Here is a 24,575-nt window from a genome sequence, read left to right as displayed (position 1 = left end):
AATCTCCTCTCGAGCCTACTCTTCGTGTGCCGGTGGCGAGGCTCTCGACCTAAGGCTACCTATTTTGCAAACCGAGGCTTTGTATCGACAACGGGAGTCCAGAGCCATGTGGCACAGGGTCTAGGATAGATGACAGCAGGATGCGCGACTTTCCACCTAGGTATACCCGCGTGCGCACTGTGCACGACTTCGTACCGTCGTACGCAATGGTGTCCCTTTGGTATTAGGTAGGTAGGTAGGTAGCAACCGCAATGGGAGCAGAAATGACCAAGGTGGAATCGGTGCTAATTATGCGGTCAGGGAACTCGACGGTTTTCGACGTCGTGATCTCACATCGCGAGGTGGAGCGTTATGGGGTAGCAGAAGGAGGTCAAAACGCGAAGGACAGACGAGGCGCGACGACGCGACGACGTACCTAGGTAATTGTTGGTAGATGTGGTGATACCCAGATAAGATAAGAACTTGAGCATGTTATCGATAAGAATCACCTCACTGTCTGCACGTGCCTCTACATGCCGGCTGCAGGTATCTTATCTACCGTTGAGAACCCGATGGCGGCTTAGGTAACTATCCCTCTCCCTATATCCTCCCCCCGGCACGTCGGCACGTGTCCTCTCACCCCCAAGTCGTTGCCACAGCGAGCGCAGGTACAAAAGGTACTATCACCCGCCAGCAGCAAATACGTGCAGTACCGTTAGTGACGGATGTATCTCTCATCCAACCCGGTTACTAATCCAACCGTTCAACAATCTGCAGCTTATCCGCTTCCTCAAGGACAGCATTGCATCACCATATCACCATCCTCTGCCATCTAACGTTTCCTCCCCCTTCCCCCCCCCGTATATACCCTCTCTCAGCATTGCCGTCCCTTCTCTAGCAGCCGGGGCAGGGTACCCTTCTTTTTTTGTCTTGCCTCGTTCTTGCGTTCCGTCTATTGCGCTCTATTCTCTCCTTTCTTACCAGGTTGGCGCGGCACCGCGAGGGCTCCGCCCGTCGATTCCTCGCTCCGGCGTTTCTTTTTCATCACACATGCATTCCCCTGCCTTCTCCTGCCGGCGATGCCCTTGCTAGGCATGGGCAGCGGGAGACTGGCGATCCTGCGCGACTCCGCGACTGACGGCCACCGCACCCGGCTGCTTGTGCTCTTTGCGCTCTTGGTGTCGCCATGGCTGGGCGTGGCGAGGGCGATGCGCCCCAGTCGCGCCGCCGAGTTGAGGCAAGAGACGGTCGGCATGTTCTACCACGGCTTCGATAACTACATGAGGATTGCGTTCCCCGAAGACGAGGTATGCACTGAATTCGACGTGAACGAGTCGCGCGATAAGACCTCTCCGGTTGACTTGGACTGGCGCATCAACTCACAATTTACAGTTGCGGCCCGTCTCTTGTTCTCCCTTAACTCGAGATCCCCTCAACCCGAGGAACATTGCGCTCAATGATGTCCTGGGCAACTACTCCCTAACTCTTATCGACAGTCTCTCGACCCTCGCCATCCTCGCCTCCGCGCCCCCGGATAGTAGAGACACGGGCCCGAAAGCCCTCGGCGATTTCCAGGATGGTGTTGCCGCCTTGGTGGGTCAGTACGGAGACGGCCGACCCGGCCCGTCGGGCCAGGGTGCTCGCGGTCGCGGATTTGATGTAGACAGCAAAGTCCAAGTATTCGAGACCGTGATAAGAGGTGTCGGCGGTTTGCTCAGCGCCCACCTATTCGCCGTTGGCGACTTGCCGATTATTGGCTACGACCCGAGGACTGATGAGGATGTCGACATTCAGAAACATCCCATATCCTGGCCCAACGGTTTCAAGTACGACGGACAGCTGCTGCGACTCGCCTTCGACTTGGCCCAGCGCTTGCTCCCGGCTTTCTACACCCAGACCGGATTGCCGTATCCGCGGGTCAACTTGCGTCACGGGATACCGTTCTACCATAATTCCCCACTCCACGGGGGTGTCGCCTTGGACCCAAAGCCGGCCGAAGACTCACCCGAAATAACCGAAACTTGCAGTGCCGGCGCAGGGAGCTTGGTGCTAGAGTTCACCGTCTTGAGCCGGCTTACGGGAGACCCAAGATTCGAGCAAGCGGCCAAGAGGGCCTTCTGGGCCGTATGGTCGAGGAGGAGTAGCATCGGCCTCATCGGCGCCGGTGTAGATGCCGAGGAGGGCAACTGGATCGGAGGGTTCACGGGTATCGGCGCGGGGATCGACAGCTTCTTTGAATATGCTCTCAAGACCCATATCTTACTGTCGGGCCACGAACTGCCCAATTTGACTGTGCCCAATCAAGTCCATGGCGAGAATTGGCTCGACCCCAACCAGATCTACCGCCCTCTTACCGATGAGGACAACTCTCCTGATTCCTTCCTGCAGGCTTGGCACCACGCCCACGCTGCGATCAAGAGACATCTGTATTCCGGCCTCCACCATCCGCATTACGTAAATGCGCACATGTCTACGGGGTCGCCGCAGGCGTACTGGATCGATAGTCTGGGCGCATATTACTCTGGCCTGTTAGCGCTTGCCGGGGAACTGGGCGAGGCCATCGAAACCCATCTCGTTTACACGGCTCTCTGGACTCGTTACTCCGCCCTTCCGGAGCGGTGGTCCGTCCGTGACGGGAATGTCGAGGGCGGATTGGGATGGTGGCCCGGCCGGCCGGAGTTCGTCGAATCCACATACCACCTATATCGTGCCACCCGCGACCCCTGGTACCTCTACGTAGGCGAGATGGTGATGAAGGATATCAACAGGCGATGTCGCACGAGATGCGGCTGGTCCGGCCTGCAGGACGTGCGCACAGGAGAGAAGAGTGACCGGATGGAGAGCTTTTTCCTAGGGGAAACCGCCAAATATCTCTATCTTCTATTTGACTGGGACCATCCCCTTAACAAGCTCGATGCCTCTTACGTGTTTACTACGGAGGGACATCCCTTGATTCTCCCCCGGAAGAAGGGGGGGAATCGAGTCCCCAAACCGTCGCCGGGAAAAGCCGCCCAACCCTACTTCGACGCTCATTTCACTACCACGTGTCCCCGTCCCCCTGCTCTCCCCCCTCTGACCGGCTCTGCCACTGCTGCGAGGCCAGACCTATACAATGCGGCAACCCTGATTCGTCTTCACCAAATTCCCAACATACACGGCATCCCTGACGAATCGGTTGTAAATTCGGGTGGTCGCAGGGCGAAGACGAGTCTGTTGGCAAAGCCAACAGCGAACTACACCCATTTCCCCTGGACATTACCTCCTTCCATGTTACCGACTGACGGGGTCTGTATCGTATCGAAACAAGCTCAAACGTCGGTGATCGAATTCCCTTCCATTTCGCAACAACCCGCCGGCAGTGCTTTCAATCTCATGTTCGGCGGGCATAATCTCGTCCGTATGGGAAGCGAGGGCATTGCGATTAATAGTCTCTCTAGCCTTAAGCTGACCCTTCTTGCGGAGGAACCGCCGGAAACTTTCGAACGGGCTTGGAGAGTCTACAGCATCGGCAACCTGCCCCTAGGCCGAGACGAGAAAGTGTTCATCGGCCGCGACGTTCTCCAGGACATGTCGGATCCTCTATTCCACCGCATCCGGGACTCGGTCGTCGTCGACCTCCTTTTGCAGATCGAAATTCCTGAGCCGTCGCGAGAGCAAAATTCGACTTCCGCCAGCCGGGAGCCTTCTCGCGAGACCCAAACGACCATCGAACCCGATAAACCTATTGTCGGCGGGACCAACCTCTTCAGCTCGCTCTTTCAGCAGATTACATCCGTTCTGCGGGAGCCGACTAAGACTACGCTGGGCCCCGAGCCGATGCCGAAGCCCGAGTACCGGTATATAGAGCTGCCCGCCATCACGCCGGTGGGGGTCGGAGCTGCTCCGCTGCCCGATATTCGCGAAGCCCCGAACCCCCACACGGCAGGTTATATCGAGTCGCTGTCCTGGCAGCGCATCTTCTTCGCCGACCAGGCCTGCGAAGGCAAACTCCCCGACACGGCGCCAAGGGGTCACCAAGTGATCGTGATGCGTCGAGGCGGGTGTTCCTTTTCAGAGAAGCTAGCCAACATACCGTCGTTCGCGCCGAACCGGAACGCGCTACAGCTCGTCGTCATCGTGTCGGACGAGAAGGACGAGGAGGAGGAGCCCGAAGACGAGAGCGGCGCGTGGAGCTTCAACTTCATCCGACCGCTGCTACACGAGCCGCAGAGGACACCGGCAGGTATCCCGCGGCATCACCCCATCGCCATGCTGATGACGGCGGGCGGCCAAGAAGCGTACGAGGCGCTAAGGACGACGAGGAGCCTGGGGATACGCAGGAGATACCACGTAGAAAGCCAGGGGCTCAAGATCAACAATCTGGTCGTCCTGTGACCGACTAGAAAAAAAGAAAAGAATGACAAAGTCGAATGGTGCATACATAGAGATGGGTGGGTAGCTAGTTAGGTATAACTAGGCACCGCGGACCTTAAGAAGAGGCGTAGACAGATAGCGGCGCGTGGTCGTACGCTGTCCGGAGGGAACGAGCTATATAGTGACGACGCGCTGCGATGTAGATATTTGGTGCTCGCGACTATGTATGTATTTCCGTAGAGAGAGCCGTCGAATGCATGGATTGACAGTACCAAGACACACGCCTCCTCCTCGGGATACGCGGTTGCCTGCCGCCGCGTCTCGGGGCCGACAGGGCAACGTTTTTATATAGATAAAGGGGGGAGGGGTGAGGGCAAGAAAGCGAGCGAACGGGCCAACGAGGTGGATACGGCCCGGGACTCGTATTCGACTTGTCCATGATCATCGATACGTTATGCTGCTGCTGCTACGTAGACTGAAACCTTGCCTGTCGTCCCGAGTCCCCGCCGCCGCTAACAAAAGGCCCCCAGGAGGCTGCCTCCCGGAAAGTTTCCGTTGGGTTGGCGGGGGATCGCGCCAATGCGTAGCTGGGTAGGTAGAGGGAATACCGTGAGTCTGGGTCTGGGTTCGGGATACTCACGTTCTGCAGACCACATACATACACAGGTGCCGCAGCCCTGTCCCGCCCTGCTCGAGCCTCGCTACCCTAGCAGCACCGCACCGCTTGCCAGCCACACAACGGGTACAGCGGCAGGGGAGGGGAGGGGAGGGGGAGGGAGAATAGGCTTTCCAACCTGCCCTCCCCCCCGTCGTCGCAGCCGGCGCGCGCTCACGAGTGGGCCACCGACTGCCCGCCCACTCTCACCCTAGTGCGGACGCGCTGACATCACACGCACGTGGATAGATAGATAGGTAGGTAGGTAGGTAGGTAGTAGCGCCTGTGGGCTAGCGAGCCGAGCGCACCGCGCAACACCGCGGTGCGGCCGCCCTCCCTCTAGCGCTGATTCCGTGTCCCAAGTCTCTCTCTCCGTCGTCGCGCCGTCCGCGCGCGGCGCCAGCCGTCTAGAAAGTGTCTCGGCTCCCACGACGGCTTCCAGCCGATATGCGCGCTAGGCTGCTCGCGAGCGCGCGCAGGCCTGCCGGTCTGGGCCGGAGGCGGCGCGGCGTCGAACGGAGAAGGGTGAGTGATTTGCGTCTTCCTCCCCCCCTTCCCCCGCCCCCCGGGGCAACAATTAAGTTCCCTGCGCGCCGGGCCCGTCGGGGCTATCCGCGGCATGCCGATACATACCTTACACGCCTGGGTTAGGTACCTACAGGCAGGCCACGTACGCATACTTCTCTATTTGCAGGGAGGCACGGGCCGCGACGTATAGTTTGCGGTGAGCCGCACAGAGGTGCATGCGCACGTACATGCATATATATACATACATATAGAGGAGGAACATCGCTAAGGGGGTGGGTGTGCTAGCTTCGTGGTTATGTACGTGGGTTCTTCGGTAAGAGGAGGTGGGTATGTGCGAAGATCGCCCGTAGAGAGAGAGCTAGCTGGCGAGAGGTAGAAGTAGGGCGAGGGAGCGTGATACGGGATGCTTCGGATGCGCTCTGGTTGCGTCTGGATTGTCCTGTGTCGCGTGACTGGAACTCGAACCTTGCTCGCACCACCAGACAAGCGCAAAGCTGGTGCTGCACTGGTGTTTTGCAAGTTCGGCGAGTCTAGTATGAATAGGGATATATGAATCTACTCGGCTGTATGGTATCGGGTAGTACATGGCCGCCGGAGTGAGTACATGTCTCGTCCGGCTGACTACGAAGTGCCCACCTATTCAACGTGAGAAAAGACTAATTCGGGTCATGAGCCGATTCGACGCAACCGAGGCGGGAACTGTACCATATAGATACGCACCATGTACCTACGCTACGGTATAGTTGAAGCCATAGACGGGTCAACCCCGAGTTAGCTCCTCTTCGCGGTCGAGTAGTAAAGGAGGGGATGATCGATAGATCGATCTTAGGCCGGACGAGAAACCCGGACGCTGCCGCACGTGTCATCGGAAATGCCATGTCTTACGAAGCCGGCCGGTTACCATAGCACTGGATGGAGCTTATCGCCCGGATCCATCGCTTCTGGGCTCACGATGCATGCGAGCAGAGGAGACGAATGGTTCGGATTAGAATGCTGTATCGTGACCAGTCCAGGCCAAGGGCCCGCCTTATCAGACAGCCAGCCAGCCGCATTCTTACTGATGCTGTCAGTGCAGATACGAGAAAAAGCCCGAGCTAGGTTGCTAAGAGGCTAGATCCATGCTTGGCCCCTGGCGACATTCCAGCGGCGTTCGCATTCGCACCACCCCGGCCCAGTTGCCTAGGCGATCGCTCGGTAATTCGTTTATCGCTGACATCTTTCGAGGTATTAAAAATTCAATTAGTATAGTGTGTAAACTAGTCCAGCCCTCATCCTCTTCGTGGTCCGTCGTGTGTTCATATTCTCTGATTAGCGTCGAAACATCATGCCTCGACGCCAGCCCAGCCACATCCCAACAGAGGTGTGTTGCGTGTGGGGGGTTGTGACGAGAACTGAGAGCGTGTGGGTGTAGGCGTGAAAGGACCCATGGACCCAAGTCGAAGGGCGAACCGCATTGCGATCGCTGCTCAACTCCACAGTTGCCTATGCGATGCACGCATTTCTCATCCTATCGGCCTAATGCGAGTGAGACCATCCCATTCGTTGGATATCGGATTCGATTCCCTGGATTTTCAGTCGATCGCCCCGCCCCGAACGCCGGTTGCCCCTGGTAGCCACATGCTCTCTTGAGAATCATTCCAGAAAAATTGGAAGTAATGCCGGTATCATGCTGGAGGTTGGTCGTAAAAGGGGTATGTCTTTTATTTCCTTTCCCGCATCATTACCGTTTCGTGTTGTATCGGAGGGCGGAGCTCTTCTTTTCCTCCTCCTGAGTCCGTCCCATGGCGACAACGACTGTGTTCTTGCAGACTCCGTAGCTACAGCACTCCTCCGGTGACATCTCACCGCTAAGAATGAGGTCTCGTTTTGACTAGACAGGCATTAGTTGCCAGTTCCGCGAGTCCGTGAGTCGCCGCGCAAAGAGAAAAGACAAAATACCTACGTCAGGACAGCGAATGGGAGAAGCCTCGACGAGAGATCCCAATAAGGCGAGGGCCGAGATGACTGATAGCAAGAGATTGAACAGCATCGTGAGAGTTCTGTTCAACAGTGATCGAGATAGGTGATATAGGTACTGTATCTCAGATGCGTATGGTTTGGGGGGGGGGGAGAGAAGGGTGAGTTAAAAGACTAGTAAGACTCGAGTTTCCCTTGTCGTAGTTGCGATAACAGCGCAGGAGGTTTCGTGCAAATGGCTTGCGCAACGAGGGAAATCCCTTGCTTGGCGAGTAAATGATTTGTCGAGAGACGCAACGAGTGGACGTCCAACCAACAAACACATAACAGTGAGGATGGTAGGAATATGTACTGCGAGAAGTTGATCACGCCAGGCCCCTAGACGAGGGAGAATGAGCGGCGGGACTGCGTAAATTATAAGCAGGACGGGATGGGTACCGACTAGAGTGGAGCGAAGCCAGGACTGGCAGAGAAACAGCCTCTTCCTCTGCTTGCTGTCATCGGTACGCCACACGAGAGGAGCTCAGCCCGTTTGCGGGCTAAGGTGTGTGCCCGAGTCAACGTCTCGGCCCACCGCGCACGATGACCGGCTGGCCAACACGATGCGGCTGGACTGTCCATGACCTTGAAGGCACGCGGGTGGCTGTAATCTCATTCTTAGGCCACGCTGGGCGGACCATGACGGAACAGCAACGACGGGGAGGGCTCGAGAGACAAAGGCCGAGTCTGCCAGTCGCCCGCGGCTGACTGAATCAACTGTCATCCGTGTACGTGCCCGCGTCTCAGCGCCCACGAGGGGACGAGCCGGCTGAGGTTGTGGTCCGCTTTTTTTCTTCCCAAAAATTTTTCTTTTGCGAGCGAGACACCCAACCTAGCAGAACCACGGTAAGCTTCTTTCCTTTCCGCACGGGGACTCCGTATCCAGCAATTTAATAGCCGAGTATGGGAGGACTATATTCGTAGTATATGCGACCATCTGCATATCATGGAGCGGGTGTCGGTACTGGGATAGCGAGGGGTGGGTGGTGAGCGAGCGAGGATCAACACGACCGAGTTAATAGCCTTTCGGATACTCGCGAAAGCGAAGAAGAGCCGCAATTGGATGCAGACTCGAGAAGGCGATTCAATACGTAGATAGAAATAGAAATGGTGGTGCGGTAGCCCCGTTCCAGCGGCCGCCATTCCAGGGGTGGAGGGAGAGAGGGAAGGGATTCAGCTGGATGAGATTTGGCGGCGCCATGGAACCGAACCCCAGTATTGTGCTGGGTACCAAGGAACATTGCTCGGGGCCACCTCCCGGAAAAGCTTGAGTCCGACCCCCCTGGCAGACTGGGTCTGGCCGTTGGCGGCTGGCAAACCCGACATTTACAGCTTCTTCGCCATCCAGCATTTCGGCATGACCTCAGCTCGTAGCTTAGGTAATGGGTAATGGCTGTCTGTTCTATTCTTAAAGCTAGAAGAACCTGGCCGAAACGATTCGCTGCGTCGGGATCACGCTCACTCCCTTCTTTTCCTCTCTGCGCACTACCACTACTGTGTAGCATGTGCTCTTCGTCGTCGATGGGCGCCCTCTGGGGGGTTCTCGTGAAGACCCCTAGTTTACGAAGCCCGTATCGAGTGCGCAGACCGTCGGCCGACTTTGCGCCTGTCCTCTAATGTCTTACCACATCACGAGAACCGCCCGTCTCTCTCCCCCTCGAGATCGAGCTAGAGCGCGGCCCCTCCAATCGAGGCCTGGAGAAATGTCGCGAGGCGCACGTACGCTCCCCGCAAGACACCCTATGGTCTTAGGCATGTCTAGCCGAACTAGGATTCGACATCACCGCATTGCCGAAAACACCTAGGCACAAAGACGAAACGCACGGGCGATACCCTCAACCAGCATTCCAGCGTTGGTCTTCCCAGACCGGTGTGCCACCCCTATCCGTACAGATGCTTTACCTGCGCATCAGTATGGGCGCGTCCTGGTGAGGAAGCTCCCTCCCGGATTCTAGTACTGTGTGCGGCTAAGGCATACCTATACGTGCGTATGTATTCGCTTGCTGTCCATCCGTCTCACCCGTTACTCCCCATCCATCCCTTGCGATAAAGGGAGCGGTTGGCTCTACAGTACTTCTATATTTACAGTACTTCTATATTTGATTTCTTCCCCTCCTCTTACCGGCCGGCCCAGTCGAGGAGCCTCGATCCCGGCTTTCCTTTGCGAGGCTTCTCTTTACAAGTCCCGAACCGCTCAAGGTCGTCTAGATCTCCTTCCGGACGTTTCCACTCACAGGCAAACTCTGATTCTTGTACCTTCAACAGAGCGCACGAACGCCGAGGCCTGCCCATGGTTAGAATCCGGCCGACCCCCTAGTCCCGCTGCCGTCTACAAGCTGTCAGCCACCCCCTTGAGGTTGCCTGTTAGGAGGTTTGCATCCCTTATAGGGTCGGCCACTACCATTTCCCTGGGTGTGGACTAGGTATGCTCGAGCATCCCGTCCTATAACGCGATAATGGGGTTGGCACTTCGACGACAGCAACCCACGCGCACGTCTCACAGCCGTCATCGTGAGCGCATGAACGGCGTCACCGTAGACGGTATATCGATAGGGCTGGGGGTGGCAAGCTGCCAGCCGGGAGAATGGACACCATACCGACACATCACTAGCGCTCAGTAGAGGAGACACCAGAGCCAGATCGAATGTTTCACCCCGCCCGAGCAACGCTGCAGGTTTGCTTGAACGGACTTAGACGGTTAATCTACACGGCGCGTCGCCGGCTGCCTTGGCCGCCCGTGGCTCCGCCGTGGCCTTCTCCGCGCGGATAGGCGCGTCTTGCAGTGCAACCACTAACCCACCCGCGTATAGAAGGCCACCAACTGACGTCTGACGGCATCACTTACCCGTAGACAATACAGGCCTTGTCCAACGGCAGCGCCAGTGCGACGGGTATATATATACGTGCTGTGGGGGAGCCCCGGGACAGGGGTATGATTGGATCGCGAGCCCTTCCGGATTCCGAGATGGGGCGGACCACGCACCGTAGCAAGCCGCAGATGTGATGCATCGCTGCCCCGTCATGCTATCTTGGCCTCCATCCGACTACTACGCAGTCGATTTCTCGCGCACAAGCTTGAGCTTTGAATTCCATGCGCGCCCTCTCCCTTGCTGCACTCTGCCATGGGGCGGAAACATCGAATCGCCCATCTGTCAACCCGAAACCTCGAGATCGTAGGTGGTACGAAGTTTGTCGCCGTTCTGGGAAATGCGAGGCCCGGTCTGCTCGTCATACAGAGCTGAAAATAGGGGACCGAGGCTTTCTAGACTTGCATCGCCTTCCACCAATACCGCCGCCGCATGCCTTGTACAGCATCCTGTCGTGCTCGTGGCGGGCCGCCAACATCCTATGAGGCCTGTGGTTACGCAGTCCATAACCGCTTGGTACTCCTCCTCCTTGCATGTTACCTAGAGTCGCGGGCAGGCCTCGGTAATCTATTTCCGGCAGAGGGAGATCGGTACTTCAAGGTCGGGTTTCTCATGCAGCCCAACCGCAAACCTGCCCAACCTTGGGGAATTGCGAATAAGCACGTAGGCATCTTAGCGCTCTGCAAGATCCATAGCTTCCGCAGCGTCATTGAGAATCGGCGAAGGAGATGTTGGGAAACGGGGGCGAACCTAGACAACGTGTGCGTCCAAGATGGGGGAAGAAACGCACCAGGATTGGCTTATCACCGCGTCGTCGCCTGGCGCATAACTTCAAAGATGCTAGGCCATGCGACGAGCCACTTGGTGATCGCAATAGTCAGCTTAAGCTTATACGTCGATCGGTAGCTCTCTGCCTATCCTCACTTCATATGAGATAATATGCTGTGTTGCGCGGACGGGCGACTCCGGCTTACAAGCTCGCCCCCCCATGAAGCACCCCCAACGGAACAAAGGTTGCGACTCCGTCTCCCTACATAGATAAAGGAGAAATGTATGCTTCGGTTTATCGCTGAGGCTGGCTGGGTTGAAGCTCGGAGTGCATGATGATGCATAGATAGATAGCCAGATAGCAAGCTCTTTAATAACAAAAGCTCAAGGGTTTTGTAAGTGATGCTTATCAGCCAATCGCATCGTGGATTTCTTGGTTCGAGCCAAGCCGATTCAGGGGGACCCTGTCTCTCGGCTTGAGCTCTCTCAATCTTTACCCCTGTTCCCCCGTGCTTGACTCGGTACTGGGATTGGCTTATCTACGAAACATACTTCCCAATCCGGGATCCTCCTCTATAGCAGGGTTGTCGACAGAGATAAAGCTATCAAGCTACCAGACAGGAGAGCTTGATCTAGGTAGACATCGGCGGAGGAGCATTCGGCATCCCTTCGCGTCTTTACCACTTCGATCTGAACCCACCTCGGGAGACCTCAGGCCGGGCCGGATGTATGGTCCCGAGAATTTACTTGAGACGACGAGACAATTACGTAGCTGGGCACAAGTTTGGGATTTGGTCAAGCTGTTGACATGTCCTGACAACTTGCCCCAAGCCTCAGGTTGAGTATATACACATATATTAGGTATACTAAACAGGCAAACAGCCTACAAAGGGCTTTTGAGGACCCGGGATTTTTGGCGAGAAATTCCAGACTGTCGGGGCACACATTAACATGGAGTAAACCGCACAAGAGAAAAAGTAAGAATTTTTTTTATCTTATCCCCAAAGAGCTGTTGTTGTGAAGGGTAACAAACGTCGTCCCAAGTCACTATGGAGTGTACTGGACGGCAGAATTGCTCGTGTATTAACGTGTGGCTGAGGAATAATATACCTCCCCGTCATCTCTAATTCAGAGAAAAAAACCCGAAAAGCTCTCCTCATCCTTTCCCTTACTCTTGCATCCATCCGGCGATCATCAGACGAAGCCATCAATCGGAACCACCCTGCGTCTCTCCCCCCTCACCCCCCTCTCTTCCCCTGCTACCTTGACTAAGGTAACCAACTCCTTATCCTCCCCCCAGATCGCCAGCAACACCAGTTGCAACAGCACACCACCAAAAGCAGCTCCCCAGATCCCAATATCCATCCAACTGGGCTCCACAGCACGGGATAACCAGCTGACTCCGAGCCCGGAGGACCACAGATAACGTCCTGTTGCTACAGTGCCATGCAACATATCTGGAGTCGTCTAACCAATCGTGTCATATACCCATACCCTCTTGGGACTCTGGAGGTCTTTCAACCTGGTTTCTCCTCCCCGAGAGCACACAATATCCTTGCATCACCAGTCGGGTCTTGACCTCCGTCGTGAGCTGGCCCAGCGCTGTGCTACGAGATCGCCGAAATATCACATACGCATGCTTGATGCCACCCTAGACGGCACGGCTGCTGATACAAACGCCTACCCCTCCACCTCTTTACACACCTCTTTCTTCACCTCCCACCCGTCCTATTCACCTCCCGCCTATCCCATTCACCCCCTGTTATCTATTTGCCCATCTTGGCTGCCTGCCTGCCTGCCTGCCTTGCAAGTAACCCACCACCTTTGCTGGACCCTCTTTTTGCAGCTGCCTCCACCGGCGTACTCCGAAGCAAGCTGACTGTCGCCTCCCCTTCCCTTTGCACCCGGCCGCGGAGACGCCCTACAGAGCACACTTGGAGGAGGAACGGAGCCTGACGACACAGGCTGGGCTGATATAAAGGTCGAGTCATCTGCAAACCTAGAGACGTCAGATCGCGCCAGCCGTGCCGCTGCCGCTTGCCGTTCTCGGAGCACAGAAAAGACGAGATCTGAAAGAAAAGAGAGAGAAAGAGAAAGAGAATAGCTCTCGGTGGCTCCTAGCAACAGCACTAATCATAGCTAGCTGCCCTTGGCCTCCCTTGCTCCCACACACACCCACCCCTTTATAAAAACACACAAGACAGAAACCCCGGCAAGTAAGATGTCGCGCAATATGTCGGCGGCTGCGGACCGCAGCAGCGAGGCCGACAGCGCGCAGAAGGAAAGCAGCGCCGGTGTGACCGACTACGGCGTGGGCTACGTGAGCAGCGGCGGCGGCGACGGCGTGTACGCGCGCGACCTCGAGGCCGGCGGGTCGCTCTTCGCGAAGCTCCAGCGGCTCGCCGGCCGCTTCGGCGTCGAGCAGCGCGGCATCGAGCGCGTCCCGGCCGCGGAGCAGACTGACAAGAGCATCATCCAGGTCGGCACTTTGGTAAGCGAATGGCCTCCCCCCCCCACTTCGTTCTCCCCCGTCTCCCCTTCCCGCCCCGTTGCAGATAGACATGCGGACGCATATACGCCGCAGATGGCGTGCACATAGGCATCTACATGTCCAGCAGCATACGGGCGCGCAGGGCCCTCTCGTCGTTGGATCGGACCTGGCTAACAGCAAGGGAAACAGTGGTTCTCGGCCAACATGGTGGTGTCGTCGTTCGCGATCGGCGCGCTGGCGCTGCCCGTCTTCGGCCTCGGCTTCGTCGACAGCGCCCTGACCATCATCTTCATCAACTTCCTCGGCGTCCTTCCCGTCTGCTTCTTCTCCACCTTCGGCCCCCACTTCGGCCTCCGCCAGATGGTCCTGTCCCGCTTCTGGTTCGGCTACTGGGGCGTCAAGCTGAGTAAGTCCTCCCCTTTCCTCTCCTTTCTTTTTATTCCGTGTACGCACATATATATATACGCTCCCCACGTGTGCCTGCACCCGTCGGGGGACGGCGTCGCGGAGAAGCAGTCGGACAGTGGGCCTGGGCCGCCGGGAGGATGAGGAGCGCGTTCCTTAGCGAGAAAGCTAAGAGTCTGTCTGCTTACCTCGCATACCCGGGGCCCCGACATCCATGCCCTGCCTCTCCTTGGCCCTGATCTCCACGTGCCTGTCACACACAAGCACACCATTTCCGCCCCTTGAACCCCCCTTCGCTAACCACACGCCCCCTCTGTAGTCGCCGTCTTCAACGTCCTCGCGTGCACCGGGTGGTCCGCGGTCAACGTCATCGTCGGCGCGCAGTTCTTCCACGCCGTGAACGGCAACATGCCGGGGTGGGCCGGGGTCGTGACCATCGCCGCGGCGACGCTCGTGATCTGCACCTTTGGGTACCGCGTCGTGCACGCGTACGAGCGCTGGTCGTGGGTCCCCATGTTCGTCATGTTCCTCGTCGTGCTCGGCACCTTCGCGGCGCGCGGCGGCCCCGGCGGCGTCGGCAGCGGCTTCGACAGCCTCCTACCGCTCGCCTCGGGCCCCCGCGAGACCGGCGCGGTCCTCTCCTTCGCCGCCTCCGTCTTCGGCTTCGCCACCGGCTGGACCTCGTACGCCGCCGACTACACCGTCTACCAGCCCGCGTCGCGCCCCCGCCGCCTCGTCTTCCTGTGCGTCTTCGTCGGCCTCTTCGCCGCGCTCTGCTTCACCGAGCTGCTCGGCGCCGCCGTCGCGACCGCCATGGCCCGCGACCCCGCCTACGCCGCCGCCTACCGCGACGCCCACGTCGGCGGCCTCCTCGCCGAGGTGCTCGTCCCCCGCCTCGGCCGCTTCGGCGAGTTCTGCATCGTCCTCCTCGGCCTCTCCATCGTCGGCAACAACTGCCCCAACGCCTACTCGGTCTCGCTCACGCTCCAGGTCCTCTCGGCCCGCACCCAGCGCGTGCCGCGCTTCCTCTGGACCTTCGCCGGCACCTGCGCCTACGTCGCCGTCGCCATCCCCGGCTACGCCCACTTCGAGAGCACCCTCGAGAGCTTCATGCTCGTCATCGCCTACTGGCTCGCCGTCTACGAGGGCATCGCCCTCTCCGAGCACTTCTTCTTCCGCCGCGGCTTCGCCGGCTACCGCCCCGAGGACTACGCGACGCCCAGCCGCCTGCCCCCCGGCCTCGCCGCCGTCGTCGCCTTCTGCGCCGGCGCCGCCGGCGCCGCCCTCGGCATGTCCCAGCACTGGTACACCGGCCCCATCGGCACCCTGTGCGGCGGCGACGTCGGCTTCGAGCTCGCCTTCGTCTTCGCCGGCATCACCTACACCGCCCTCCGGCCCTTCGAGAAAGCCCACTTCAAGCGGTGAGGTGGCGAGGAAGAGAGAGAGAGGAGAGGAGAGGAGAGGGGAGGGGACTGCGTGTGAGATCTAGCACGTAGGTAAGCAATCAGCATCTTAGGAGTTCGGGCGGGACGCCTCCTAGAGTTGCGTAGATGAAGAGCGGAATCAGAAGAGAGAGAGAGAGAGAGAGAGAGAGAGAGAGAGAGAGAGAGAGGGGAGCTATTCTAAACGGATAGATAATGTACTGTGTCTTTTCTGCCTTTGCGTTTGCGTTTGGCAATCTGTTCCTATCACTTAAACTATATGTATATAGAGGCGGGGATTTGCGCGATCTGAAGGAAAAAGAAAACCTTGATCTGGTGGATAACGGGACGGATGACGGAGATGTCACCGCGTCCAGACACACCACCTAGAGACGCACACTGGGAGAGAGAAACGGTTGGGGGAGGCGGTAGCTATTATCCCTGCTCACGCCGTGAGCCCCCGCCGTTTCTAAACCCAAACATGCACATATTTTCAGTGGGAGGGGATTTTTGCCAGCACTGGGTTGGTCATGTTCGCTTTCTTCGTAGGGAGGACCCGAATCGCGTTCGCTCATGTAGCACCCCGTGCCGCGTTGTACTGATGAATGTAGAGAATTATATTATTTTTCTTGCGGCCCCCGCCCCAGTTCGCTCCGAGAATCCTAATAGCGCCCCGTCGCCTCTCCGTAGTTTATACCTAGATAGTGGACGCCAATCACCACGGCCCCCTCGCATCGTACAAGTTCGTGAAGACGTTATATATCTTCCCGTACCAAAGCCCACGATGTAACCGGTCTACAAACCGACCCCTCGTGTCGACCCCGACCCTGCGCCGATGCCTCGGACGCTTTTTTTCCGAAACCCCTCTCTCCTCCAACCCCCGGGATGAGCGACGGCGACGTAAAGGACTTAGGTAATGGATAGCCCCTGTATGTACCGGGATGCTCGGAGCGATAGGTAACGAGGTTCTTGTATGGCCAGCCTGCCCTCGCGGTCGATCTATCCACGACGAAGCCAACCTCGGCGGCGCAGCCAACTGCTAGCCAGATAATACACAGTCGAATCTAGAAAAAAAAAAAGTCCAAAATGCAGCAGTTCGCCCGTGAATGACGTTACTATCGCGTTCAGGCATCTCGCTTGCAGTGGTTCGGCACGTCTTTAGGAAATGTCGTAAAGGGAAGTAAGTGTGTGGTTGTAGTCGTGTGCAACACGCCCGAAGCCGACGGCGGTTTGCTCACCGACCGATCTCGTCTCCGTGGTCGTGCCGAATTCGTACCCCAGGACCGTCGCTTTTTCCTCCGCGTTTCGGAAATCATCAGATGCTCGGCCCTAAGAATGTAAGGGTGGCACGTATCCCTTCGGGCAGCTTTGAGTTACCCGCGACCTCTCACGTGTCCTACCGAACGAACATCATATGCTCTCTCCTGCAGTCAGACGTCAGGAGAAACCTTTATCTCATAGTCGGCATCCGCCCTATGAGCAGCTCAATATCTAACATATATCGCTTCCGCCTTAAGATTGAAATTGGGACTTCTGGAAGCTTTCGGCGGAAATATCCCCCGGCTTACCCGATACTACCGGCGTCGGAGGGATCGGGCTTGTCTGAGACGCCGTGGTCGGTTCGCTGGGGGCGGCCTTGATGGCGGCGATGGGTTGGCCAGGTCGTCTGGCTACTTCTAAGAACGTCGCGGGTAGGTATCCGAGACGTCCGTCCCGGGCCCGGCAACGCCACCACTCGCTCGGGTTGCCCAGCGGATCGCTCTTGCTCAATACGGCGATGAAGTCACCCTTCTTGACGGCCAGGTCGACACCGGGTGTAGCATTTCCGGCCTCGGGAGTGAAATCGTACAGCACGCGGCAAAACTCGAGCTTAGTGGGATCGAGAGGCGCACTGTGAGCGGCAACCTGGACGCGCTTACGCTCTTCCTCCTCGGCCGTAGCGGCGAAGGCTCGGATCATCTTGTTGAGAACATACGGAAGGCCGAAGGCAGCGAGGATGAAGAAGACGAGGGGCTTCCGGCTAGGCTTCGCGGCTGATGGCCCTTGACGTCCCTCGAACTGGGCGAAGGACGCCGGGGTAAGCGCGGTCGCGTCGACGGGAGGGGGGCGACCGGTCAATTTAGCGATCAGCGTGCGAATCCATCGCATCATGGTGAAAACGCCGAGGAGGGATCCCAGAGTATTGCGCAGATTCCCGAGTTGCTCGGCCACCGATACCATAGCTGCGACCGTGTTAGCGACAGATGCCGGTGGCGTCGAAGGCCTCTGAAGGATTCGCTTGCTCACTCACCAAAGAAACTCGAATGGGTGGCCATGTAGGTGCTCTCGAGGATCTGCGCGAAGCCGCTAAAGGTACCAACGATCCCCTCGAGCATCTGGAAAGTAGCCTGGGTGCTGTTGCTAAAACGGCTGGTAAGGCTGTTGGGATTGTTCGGATCATTTGGCATCATCCCGGGCATGCCGCCGTACATGCCCCCATACATACCACCGTAGCCGCCGTAACCGCCCATACCACCCATACCACCCATGCTACCGTACATTCCGGTACCGTAGCCTCCGTATCTTGGGTAGGGAGAGGAGTAAGGGCTGTATCCAGAGTTATAGGCGGCGCGATTGTACGGCGACGCATTCGGGTTGGCGGCAGCGTTTAGGGAATCAGGACGGGGAGGGACATTGGGAGTGGCGGAGGCGGAGGCAGTAGAGGACGCGGGTGATGTGACGGGGTTGGAAGCCAGGGGGGTTGTTGTCGTTGCTGCTGTCGGGGCGGCGTGGGTGGCTGGGAAGCGTGAGCAATTCCACCTTCAGGGTCTGGTCGGAGGGCGGACACGCAGAGGCAACACGCGTAGCGTAAGCGCAGATGGGGAAGACTTACCAGTTCTAGTGCCTGTGGCGCCGGGACGCTCCCACGGCTTGGGTGGCGAGGCCATTGGAATTGAAATGCCGGCAAATGCCTCGCAACACGCTGATCGGCCGCGACGGGTTCTGTGGATGGATGCGAGATGAGGCAAGCAAGCGGCGTCGTGAAAGAGAGATGGACGCGCCGGGGAGGTCGGCGGAGGATGGAAGGGGAGTGAGGGTTTTGGGGCGAGGCAGGAAAAAGAAGGGGTCAGAAGAGACCTCGGCATTAGCTCGCTGCAATAAGTCGGCGTCCTAAGAGACAGAGCCCAAATTCGGCCCACGGCCTCGACCCCACGGGCTAATTCCCCCGTAGCACGTGATCCAGACCAGCCACAGGCTTGAAGAGGTACAAGGTTGTCGTTCCCGGCCTAGGTAGGTACCCAGTACCTGCCCAGTACCTGCCCTCCACACCCGAGGCTACGCAAGATAAGCGACAAAGTCGAGCCATTTGGTGCGTGCGACGGTACGCATCGCCGCCTCACATATGTACTCTGTGCGTAGGCGGGTACCTCGGATGAGCTCGCCGCAGCCCGTACCCACGCTCTACGCCGATAACCCCTATATATCTATATACTCCCTATGGACTCAGCACCAACTGTGTGGATCCCCGCCACCCTGTTCACCCTATTCACTGCCAACGGCACCTTAGGAGATAAGCCAATATTCACGATAAAAACGGCAATATTGGCCTGGACCCAGTTGATATAAGTAAGCTGTTCAACCAGCGGTTCTAGCTCCTAGTTTTATCTCCTTAGTAGATCAGGCTCAGGTTCAGCATCCTAAAGATTCGCATACTAGTTACTTACTTACTGGTGTTGTTGGATCACAGGAAGCGGTCCAGCCAAAACGCACAACTGCACCGACCTGGCTGCAGTAACCGGATACCCGCCTATAGAGGTGTGTCTCTTACGCGGGACGTGGTATGCACGTTGTAGTACTATACGCATACGTCTATTATATGAGCATATTATATAGGCGCGTACCCAATCTATCGCATCCACGGCTCGAGACGAGAGGGGTTTCTGCATCTCACACCCGAAGAACAACCCCCTCACCCACACACACACACAACCCGTGCTTACCAGTGGTAGCATCTGTTCGAACCAGCCAGAAGCTGGCAACGACCTATCAGGTGTTCGGTGCCTTTCCATACATACCCGAGGCCGTCCGAGGACCATATATATCGCTAGATCATATCATCCGATCGACTTATTGCTTTAACGAGAAGCACAAGCGCCACGGAGGTGGCAGAGCAGAACGAAAACCAGGTGGTGCTTTGGGTCTCGGTGCGGTGCAGATCCCGGACCACACCTGGGCTTCGAGATGGCTACCTCCTCGTAATCGGTTAAGCCGCTTTGCATGTAGCGACGGGTTTATGAGAGTGCTTCTACTAGTAGAACGGGAGGAGTCGAGTGACATCGTATGGCAACCCCCCCCCTCCCCATCATAGGTAACTTCTCAGGCCTCCCCTGTGAAGGATCTGAGAATCTGCTAGAGAAATAGGAATAGAACAGGCAAAGGTATTTCTTGCCCTTTTTTCGAAAGAAAAAAAGACACTAGCCTACAACGATTACACCTCAAGTTTGCGCTCACAAGAAGCCGTTTCTTCAGCGAGAGAATGCGACCACTTGGCAGTCTAAGAAGGAATGTGGCATCCGGTTTGGATGAATCTACCCGAATTCGCTTAGGCCCTCTAACAAAAAGGAGAATCTGTTCTGTGAACTGAAACAATATATGTGCAGACGTAGTAAATTAGGAGATTGGATGCCACCTTACGTGAGAATTGACTCCGCGAAGCGATCCGGTCCAGCTCAGGGGGTGCGATGCATCGGCCCCGGCCCAGGGCAAGTATGCTGCTGCCAGAGCAGCGTCAGCCACTGGGAGTAACTAATGTTAGCATCGTCGCCTGGTAACGCCGCGTGGAATACGGGAGACATTTAGGGCCTTACGCTATCACAACGGGGTTCCGTCTTCCTATTATCGGGCTACCGCGACTCGGCGGCCGACCTAGTGGTTATCGGTCTCGTAGTCCTGGAGGCTATGGAATCACGGCTTCCGCGCGAGTCATGATTACTTTGAGATATTCATCAAGAGGTCCGGCCCCAAGAGCAAAGTGACGCAACGCCCGTCGGAGTTAACGAAGAATGGCTTGCAAATTGGAGAAAAATCAAGAAACAAGTACAAAAGAAAGGAGCGAGAGAGAAGGGGGGAGCGAGAGAGGATGCCCCTGGGAGTATATGGGGAGTAGAGAAAGAAAATTAGGCGTACGAGGCGAAACTACCACTCCGTATTATCGACACCTCACATTCGTTATGTATATATATATAAATCACAGAAACAGTTCTTAAAAACTGACGACACCGGCCGCCCCCCCAAACGTCGTTTTTCATCTATGCAGCATGCGCGTGAGCCTTCCTTCCGCGTCATCCCCCGCTACCCATGGCCTCTAGCTCTCCGTCCATCCCGAAAACAAACCCAGCCGCTGGTCTATCCACCCGCCCGTAGCCCTGCCTCCCTGGCGCAAGAGAGAAAAAGGGAGGCGGGGAGGAGGGTCATTGGGCACTGGTCGACTGACCGACCGATCGCTCGCCCGCCCGAACTCATCGACTGAAGGGACAAAGGGAAACAAATCATCGCGATTTCGCTTCTTCTTCTTCTTTTCTGTCTACGACAGGATACCGAAGGTCATGAGGGAGAGGAGGTTGTCGGGCTCGTCGTTGACGAGGTTCTCGACCTGGTTGGCAGTGAGGCTGGTGGCGAAGTCGAAGTTGTCGTCGAGGACCTTGATGGAGGCGGTGGAGGAGGCCTCCTGGAAGACGACGGCGACCTTGATGGGGCGGTCGACGGGGCGGTCGAAGTAGTGGGAGTCGCCGGTGCCGGCGGCGAAGTGGAAGGTGGACTTGGCCTTGGTGTCGCCCGAGCGCAGCACCTCGATGATGTCGGCCTCGCCGCAGCCGCCCTCGTTCGGCGACGCGTTGTCGCCCTTCCAGCAGCTGCACGCGCTGTACTGCCCCGTGCGCGGGATCGCCCCGTTGAGCATCCAGAACGCCGGCATGTCCATGTTCCACCCGGTCTTCCCGCTCAGCGGCATCGAGAACTCCGCCAGGAACACCTTGTTGGCGCCCTCGAAACCCTCTGCAGGGAAAAAGAGAAAGAATCGTTAGAGCAATCCTCGCTATCTGGATAAGAAAACAGGGGAGGGGAGGGAAAAAAAAAAAGAGACAAAGGGAGACAAAGGGGAAAGGAGGGCTTACTGTAGGCCACGGTGCCGGGGCGGACCGTGCCGCAGCTCTCGTCGCACTGCTTGTCGGAGGCGATGATGACCTCGGTCGAGTCGTCGATGAGCCCCTCCTTCAGGACGGTGGGGGATGGGGCCGCCTTGGTGCCGTCCTCATTGGTATACCCCAAACTGGCACCCCAGACACTGCGGCTCCGCAAACAACGTCGGTCAGTTTAACCTTGTCCTACTAGGCCGTTCTCCCGGGTCTTCAAACACCAGGGATCGACCCGGCATGAAGGGAGGCAGGGGAGGGGCAGTCAGACTTACGTGTCGAAGGTACCGGACACGGCCGGGTCGCCGACGTTGCCGAGGAAGACGAGGCCGTCGGCGACCTGCCCCTTGGCGCTGTAGTAGGCGACGCGCTCGAAGTCGCCGGCGGAGACGGCGGTCTTGTCGCTGCTCTTGGACGCGGCCGCGACCTTGACGTTGGCGTCGACGTTCTGGACGGACTTGTACGCGCCCCCAGCGGCGGTGTCCACCTTGGGGGAGGCGGGTTTCGGCGACGGGGTCGCGGCGCCGCCGAACCAGTTGTTCTCCCAGGTCTGGGTGACGCCGTCGATGACGGCGGTGACGATGTCGGCGCGCTTCGCCTGCGGGTGGTCGTGGTGCTTCTTGTGCAGGTGCTGGTGGCCGTGGTGGTGGCGCTTTGAGGGCGCCTTGGCGGCCTCGGTCTGGGTCCCGGAGGACGACGGCGTGTAGACCGCGATCGACTTCAGCTCCAGGGGACCCCGGAAGTGCAGCGTCAACTGCGGTTTTTGTTAGCGACTTGCGCGGAGGAGAGGCTGAGCCCGCCAAATCCATGGATAACACTCACGTCCTCGTTGAAGGGGGCGATGGGACCGGAGTAGACCTTGTCCTTGAACGTGCATGCGCCGTTGGCGTCCATGGAGGCGACGGCTCGGTACTTTCCGGGGATATCGAGACCAGCATATTTGATCTGCTTGACCGAGTTAGGGCAGAAAAAGTTGCCGAACTCCTCGAAGGCGTCGTTACAGTAGCCGGCGTTGGCGGCGGAGGCCGCGGCCACGACGATTGCGGTCGAATACTTCATAATGGGCGAGATCGGGATGTCGTCGAGGTGTTGTTTTTCGGGTTGTCTATCCCTCCGAGCTGTATTCTTGCTTTCGTGTGTACGCTTCGCGTCTCTCTCGACCAGGTAAACCTGTCTTAGATCCGTTGGAATGCAATCTTTTCTAATCCTACTCGAAAGTCTGGGCCGGGAAACAAAACATCTATCAAACGAATGTGGGGATCATTCAAATCGAAGCGTACGTCAACACAATAAAGCGTCGTCGAACTAATTTGAATGTCTGGTAAGGAGCGGCTTGGTGAAAAGATCACCAGTACAATGAACGGTTAGGAAATGCTTCCGGGCAAAGAAAGACGAGACAATAGGACGAGGCGCCGAAAAACGCATGTCTGTGTAAGGGTTGAAAGAGAGGCAGGAAAGGGAAGAGGCGGGTAAAGAATGAATAAGAAAGGGGGCGAGAGAATTGAGATTAAAGACAACTACCCAAGAACTTGGCGGCGTGGAGGGAGTCCATAGACGCCACAAAGACGCCGGGATGTCATGAGGACCAGAGCTATCTTGTTAGCCTGTTGGATAATTGGAGAAGGGCCGGGACAAGGGGATCAGGGTAATACCAGAGTCATGTACCTGCATCTGCATGAACCAGCGACATGGACGATGCAGCATCGTAGGCGTGGCGTCGTATTATGGATCAGGGGGATCTACCCACACCTGTCAGTATTTTGGTCCAGGAACGTCAATAGGAACACACCACTGGTCCTCCCTCTGCCTCTCCCCCTCTCTCACCTCCATCTCTAGGTAGGTAGGTAGGTGTCTGTTCAGTTTGGACCCCTTCATCCCACACCAGCCGCTGAACAGGAGGGGGCCTGATCGCCGCGATGGCAGCGCCGCCTCACAGGTGTCCACCAACGGGTAATATTACGATCATTGGCCGCGTAGTCTGACAGGACGGATCACTTCGTGCCCCTGTCGTGAGTCAGTACCAAGCTTTTTTGTGGATGTGACTAGATCGGCCAGATCATCACAGCGCAAGCACACGCCTACCAGTCACGTACGCACGCACAAACCAGAGAAACATACATTGTGGACTGGGTCGCGGAAGAAGAGCTGGTTTTGCTGGCTTAATACTGTCTATCCACGCCACGCCAGCCTGCCGTGAGTAACATAGTGAGTAGGTATGAGAAAGAAGGACGGCGAAGAGCTGATTTGAAGAGGCCCCTATTTCTATAGTTTTACTTTTATTTTCTCCCCCATTCTTTTTTTTAACCTCCGGCAATTCGTAGGCCGTGTTGAGCTTGTTTCGTAGAGCGTCGCCTGGAGAATAAACGGGAGGAGGATCAGGGATGAGGGATCGCAAGAAAAAAGGAAACAGAAACCCCCGAATCTCTCTTACCTAATCCGTATTCACGTCCCGTGCCATGGCTAGCAATGTGGGATCGGCCAGGGGAGGTCTTTAATTGCACCAATTCGGAACTCTCTAAGAGCCCAAGCAGTAACCCCAGGTCTTCCGAGGTCGTATTGTATGAGAGAGAGGGTCTGGCCGAATGTCACTGGAACGATCGAGGCCGAGCGCTCTACTCCTCCTAGGTTTAATGAGGACTACAGCCGAATGCTAGGCGAGGACCACATACATACCCTGTGCACACACATAGATACATACCTACATACGCATGTGTGTACGGGCTTATCCAACTTAGGTACTATGTCTCTATAGTATCTGCTATTTCGCGAACTTACTATGTCGTATCTGCATATGTGTTGGTTCCCGGACGAGGAGAGAGAAAAAGAGTTCTGAAGAGCTGCCGGGCGCAAAAGCCGAGCCTGGCATCTCTGGTTGATTCGATGATAGCTTGGCGATTCTGCATATGCTCTAGATTACCTACATATGTCGATTCGTCTTGTCTG

The 24,575-nt window shown here is 57.1% G+C and overlaps 4 protein-coding genes across 4 annotated transcripts; 2 read left to right on the top strand and 2 right to left on the bottom strand.

Moving 5' to 3' along the window:
* The first annotated feature begins 719 nt into the window (after positions 1-719).
* GGS23DRAFT_561627 (glycoside hydrolase family 47 protein) lies at positions 720-4,990 on the top strand. Its single transcript, XM_051515963.1, has 2 exons — positions 720-1,286; positions 1,372-4,990. The coding sequence occupies exons 1-2, from the start codon at positions 1,059-1,061 to the stop codon at positions 4,351-4,353; spliced, it is 3,210 nt and encodes a 1,069-aa protein (XP_051373459.1). The 5' UTR covers positions 720-1,058; the 3' UTR covers positions 4,354-4,990.
* Positions 4,991-13,195: 8,205 nt separating this feature from the next.
* On the top strand, positions 13,196-15,640 carry GGS23DRAFT_461616 (permease for cytosine/purines, uracil, thiamine, allantoin-domain-containing protein). The gene is made up of 3 exons (XM_051514124.1): positions 13,196-13,636; positions 13,826-14,042; positions 14,361-15,640. The coding sequence occupies exons 1-3, from the start codon at positions 13,367-13,369 to the stop codon at positions 15,464-15,466; spliced, it is 1,593 nt and encodes a 530-aa protein (XP_051373458.1). The 5' UTR covers positions 13,196-13,366; the 3' UTR covers positions 15,467-15,640.
* A 1,334-nt stretch (positions 15,641-16,974) lies between these two features.
* On the bottom strand, positions 16,975-18,389 carry GGS23DRAFT_595452 (uncharacterized protein; the record flags this gene model as incomplete). Its single annotated transcript, XM_051518314.1, has 3 exons — positions 16,975-17,684; positions 17,753-18,238; positions 18,335-18,389. The coding sequence occupies 3 exons, from the start codon at positions 18,387-18,389 to the stop codon at positions 16,975-16,977; spliced, it is 1,251 nt and encodes a 416-aa protein (XP_051373457.1).
* A 2,636-nt stretch (positions 18,390-21,025) lies between these two features.
* On the bottom strand, positions 21,026-22,691 carry GGS23DRAFT_595451 (putative TOS1-like glycosyl hydrolase-domain-containing protein; the record flags this gene model as incomplete). The annotated part of the gene is made up of 4 exons (XM_051518313.1): positions 21,026-21,495; positions 21,615-21,784; positions 21,908-22,386; positions 22,455-22,691. The coding sequence occupies 4 exons, from the start codon at positions 22,689-22,691 to the stop codon at positions 21,026-21,028; spliced, it is 1,356 nt and encodes a 451-aa protein (XP_051373456.1).
* Between the last annotated feature and the right edge of the window lie 1,884 nt (positions 22,692-24,575).

The sequence above is a fragment of the Durotheca rogersii genome, assembly GCF_024521655.1.
Source record: "Durotheca rogersii strain YMJ 92031201 chromosome Unknown GGS23scaffold_6, whole genome shotgun sequence".
Classification (NCBI taxonomy): Eukaryota; Fungi; Ascomycota; class Sordariomycetes; order Xylariales; family Xylariaceae; genus Durotheca; species Durotheca rogersii.
This window is presented reverse-complemented; position numbering and strand designations above follow the sequence as displayed.